This window comes from Penaeus chinensis, chromosome 17, assembly GCF_019202785.1.
Source record: "Penaeus chinensis breed Huanghai No. 1 chromosome 17, ASM1920278v2, whole genome shotgun sequence".
Lineage (NCBI taxonomy): Eukaryota > Metazoa > Arthropoda > Malacostraca > Decapoda > Penaeidae > Penaeus > Penaeus chinensis.
This window is the reverse complement of record NC_061835.1, coordinates 8344705-8349113: the sequence shown is the minus strand read 5'-3', so window position 1 is coordinate 8349113 and position 4409 is coordinate 8344705. Positions and strand designations below refer to the sequence as shown.

The 4409-nt window shown below is 40.6% G+C and overlaps 1 protein-coding gene across 1 annotated transcript in view; it reads left to right on the top strand.

The window, feature by feature from the left end:
* Positions 1–3939, top strand: part of LOC125034165 (nucleoporin NUP116/NSP116-like) — a 28607-nt gene extending 24668 nt beyond the window's left edge. The window contains exons 8-9 of the mRNA XM_047625845.1: positions 1125–1303; positions 2207–3939. Of these exons, the coding sequence (XP_047481801.1) occupies positions 1125–1303; positions 2207–2257 (230 nt within the window). The 3' untranslated portion in view covers positions 2258–3939. The remainder of the gene's footprint in view (positions 1–1124; positions 1304–2206) is intronic.
* The last annotated feature ends 470 nt before the right edge of the window (positions 3940–4409 follow it).

Here is a 4409-nt window from a genome sequence, read left to right as displayed (position 1 = left end):
TAGTAAATGAAATTCTTGGAAAATAGAAATATAGGAGGTTTGAAATGAAAACACAATGTGATGATTTTAGTCATGTGGCAGTGATTTTCTGTTGTTTGTGTTGGACGGAAGTTTTGCTTTGCTGCTCCATATCCATGCTGTCTGGCATACTTTATTACTTGTAGCTGAAAACCAGAAGTAATACTTTAGGGAATTGTCATCACAGTTTCACACTCAGAATGAAAGGAGATTGTTATCAAAATGGGATTTTTAGGTATGGATATTTGCTTGCTGTTGAGGTGGATCAGTGTGGTATATAAATCAATACAATATTTGGCTTTTAATATGGTCACCCATTAGTGTACAGGCATAGTGTGGGCCTATCCACTGATTCATCAAAATAAAGCCTGACAGCACTTGAGAAATGCTTTACCCTAACACTGCTGGGTGAGGAAAATAAATAAAAACTCTACGCTTTGGAGATTAATGGTAACAACCTGACTTGTTATGATGCTGCAAGGCGTGACCTGGCAGTAATGGGTTAACATAGTTAACACTTGCGTGTGTATGTGCTTGCGGGCTTAGTATAACTCTTGTCCCTCTGTTGCCTTGGGCAGATCTATGGTCAAACTAATCATGTTGTCAGAGACATTTTCTTTGATGTTTAAGGGGGGGAGAATGCATCCCAAGTGGCAGGAAGTATCGGTATGTCTTTTTTATCCATTTCTCTCTTTATCAATGTCTATTTTCTCTGCCTTTATATTTTCCTCTTTCATTGATTTTGCCCTTTCCCAAGAAAAAAAAAAAAAAAAAATCAGGGATGGAACTAAGGCATATTTAGCCTTTTTGTCTGCATTGCTTCTTTTTATTCTTCTTTTTATTTATCTCTTCGGCTCTCCTTGCCAGCTCTCTTGCAAATCCCACCGTGACCTCTCCTTCGTCTTTCCATTACTTCCATTACAGCTCTTTCTCTGGTCCCACTGATCCTCTCTCTTCCCCTCTTCTTATAGGTCCACTTTCCCTTTCCCTTTTCTTCTCTTTTCCTCTCGCCATCTCTCTCTCAACCCTCCCCCCCCCCCCTTTCCATCATTGAAAAAGAGGAGAGACGACTGCGTCTAACCTTGAGTCTGCCCCCCTACTTCCAGCCCCGGACCCAAACTTCAACCAGTTCAGCCCCAGTGGACCCATGAATGGGACAGCAGCGGCAGCTGCTACAACCAACAATGGGGCTTGGGCCAGCTTCAGCCAGCAGCCACCACAGCAACAGCAGCCTAATCCCAAAATGCAGTGGATGACCAGCAATGGAACGGCAAACCCTTTCATGGTATGCTTTGACTTTTCTGTGTGTGTGTGTGTGTGTGTGTGTGTGTGTGTGTGTGTGTGTGTGTGTGTGTGTGTGTGTGTGTGTGTGTGTGTGTGTGTGTGTGTGTGTGTATGCTTTGACTTTTCTGTGTGTGTGTGTGTGTGTGTGTGTGTGTGTGTGTGTGTGTGTGTGTGTGTGTGTGTGTGTGTGTGTGTGTGTGTGTGTGTGTGTGTGTATGCTTTGACTTTTCTGTGTGTGTGTGTGTGTGTGTGTGTGTGTGTGTGTGTGTGTGTGTGTGTGTGTGTGTGTGTGTGTGTGTGTGTGTGTGTGTGTGTGTGTGTGTGTGTTTGTGTTTGTGTGTGTTTGTGTGTGTGTTTGACTGTGTGTGTGTGTGTGTGTGTGTGTGTGTGTGTGTGTGTGTGTGTGTGTGTGTGTATGTGTGTATGTGTGTATGTGTGTGTGTGTGTTTTTGACTGTGTGTGTGTGTGTGTGTGTGTGTGTGTGTGTGTGTGTGTGTGTGTGTGTGTGTGTGTGTGTGTGTGTGTGTGTGTGTTTGTGTGTGTGTTTGACTGTGTGTGTGTGTGTGTGTGTGTGTGTGTATGTATGTGTGTATGTATGTGTGTATGTGTATGTGTGTGTGTGTGTGTGTATGTGTATGTGTATGTGTATGTGTATGTATGTGTGTGTGTGTGTGTGTGTGTGTGTGTGTGTGTGTGTGTGTGTGTGTGTGTGTGTGTGTGTGTGTGTGTGTGCGCGCACCGTGTGTGCGTGCGTGCATGTGTATGTGTGTGTGCACGTGCACGCGCATGCTTTCGATAAGTGTCTAAGAATTCCTGATTAATATGTTTAACCTTTTTTTTTCTATTCTTTTATTAATGTTTCATGTTGTTTTATAATCATGTTGAACATTCCTATCTGTTTCAGGCTGCCCCACAGATGCCTTCCAACGGCACCTCCTACAACCCGTTCCTGTGAGAGTCCTCGCAGCCTCCGCAAGATCTTCCTACGACAGGGACATGTCTGTGACACGTTTATCTATTGCCAATGACCGATGACCCCAGCCATCTTTTCCTTGAATACTCAGTTAATTTAATTTTTTTTTTTTTCGTAATTTATGCAGTGGTGTTTTATGGAAGAAAATCCATGTTGCCAATCACAGTTTAGTTCTCGATGTGAAAGCATATAATCATTATGAAGAGCAGAAGGAATAATGGATAAATATGATAATTATAAAGAAAAGAGAAGCAAAAGCAAACAAGTGTGAGCAACGCAGGTTTTTAGCTTATAAGAGTTTTTAAACGCTTCAGTGTCGAGTTTAGGGTCTGAGTACCACAATGGTCTTCTTTTTCTCTTCTGTGTAAAAAGGTTAATTATTGGGATCATGGGGACTGGTGGGCATTTTTTATGTAGTGTAGAAAGCAAGTGCTAAAGCATCCTCATTAAGGGCCATGACCTGCTCTGTGGTCATGGGGAAAAGTTACAAACAACACATTAAATATAAGCCTGTTGACTATACTGATGCATTGTACAGAATCAAAATTGCCCAGATTTTGCTGTAGTAATCAAGTCAGTGCCCTTACTCCTACTCCCCCTCCCCCTTCCCCTCCCCCTCCCCCTCCCCCTCCCTCTTTTCTATTCTCTCTCTCTCTCTCTCTCTCTCTCTCTCTCTCTCTCTCTCTCTCTCTCTCTCTCTCTCTCTCTCTCTCTCTCTCTCTCTCTCTCTCTCTCTCTCTTTCTTTCTTTCCTCCTTCCCCCCTTTAATCCACCATTCCTCTCCATTTATACTCTTCATAGTCCTCCTCTCACCACTCTGTGAGGAAATGGAATGTGATCATTTATTTTCCTGTGGTGTTACAGGTGCAAATCACAGAACAAAATCATATTATTACTTGTAGATAAGATTTCACCTTTGTTGCTCATAATTTCATTGCATTATAGTCATTGTGTTTATTTAATTAACTTGTTAAGGGGAAGTTCTCACATATGTCCAGAATGTGAAGCTTGGGCATTGTTGTGAAAACGAACAAACAAAAAAAAACAAAACAAAAAAAATGTATTTGAATGTTGAAACTCACTTAAAAACCACAGATGTTTGCAGGAGTTCAGGTTGGTGCTTCCGGTCTTGAATGTGAGTGCATGAAGGAACAGACAGCATCTTTTGTTAACATGATTTAGGTTATTGGAGTCTGTTGACAGTTTTCCAAGGAAATATGCAAACATTTATTATTTTTCTTGCTTTTTTCTCTGCTGTTTTTTTCACAATCTAAGTCTCTTTCAGGGACTTTTCAGTTCTTTCTCATTTTTTTTTTTTTTTTTTTTTGAAATGATAATATGTATCTTGCAACACAAACCAGGAACAATAGAATATTGACATGAAAATTGTATAGTCAAACTAATGGGTGCTCTTTGAATTTCCCTTGCATTCATACTGGGAAAATCTCCTAAAGTGTAAAAGATGACAGATATTAGCAGTATCTCAAGTCTTGGGCCTTCTAAACCATTTTTAAATAAGCAACAGCTTTTGCTTGTGTAATTAGAACAGCTGGGGTTATGCTATGACTGTAGCATAAGCTGGAAGCCATTCCCTGGCTGTGGTAACTTCCCATCCCATGATTTCTGTAAATGGATTGTTGAGAAGTCATAAAGGATATTGGTACCATTTTTTTTTCTTAGAGAGCTGCAACTCTTTGGGTTCTTCCTGTGTCACAAATTAATTTCTACCCCTTTCCCTGCCCCCCTCCCTTTTTTTTTTTTTCGTCTTCTGCCTCCTCATCCCTCTCTCTTGAGTTTGCTGTGTCCTCTTTAACTGCTCTGGTAGTATGGAACTTATTGTGATATTTGATTCTTACTTGAAAAGACGTTTTGTTGGAATCACTCCTAGGTTTGTGAACAGGTATTCTTGCCTTGGATAACAATGGCTGGATAATTTGTGTGTTTGTAAGTGGGTATAAGCTTTTATTAAATAGGATATTCACTGTGACTGTCATATGATATATTTTATATGCATTGTTAGATATACATTAATGCATTAGTGTAAAACTCATGCAAGAGGGTATAAATGTATGGATTTTTAAAAAAATCTTATGGGGTTAAGTCCCCTACTCTGTCTGTCCTCAATCATATTTGC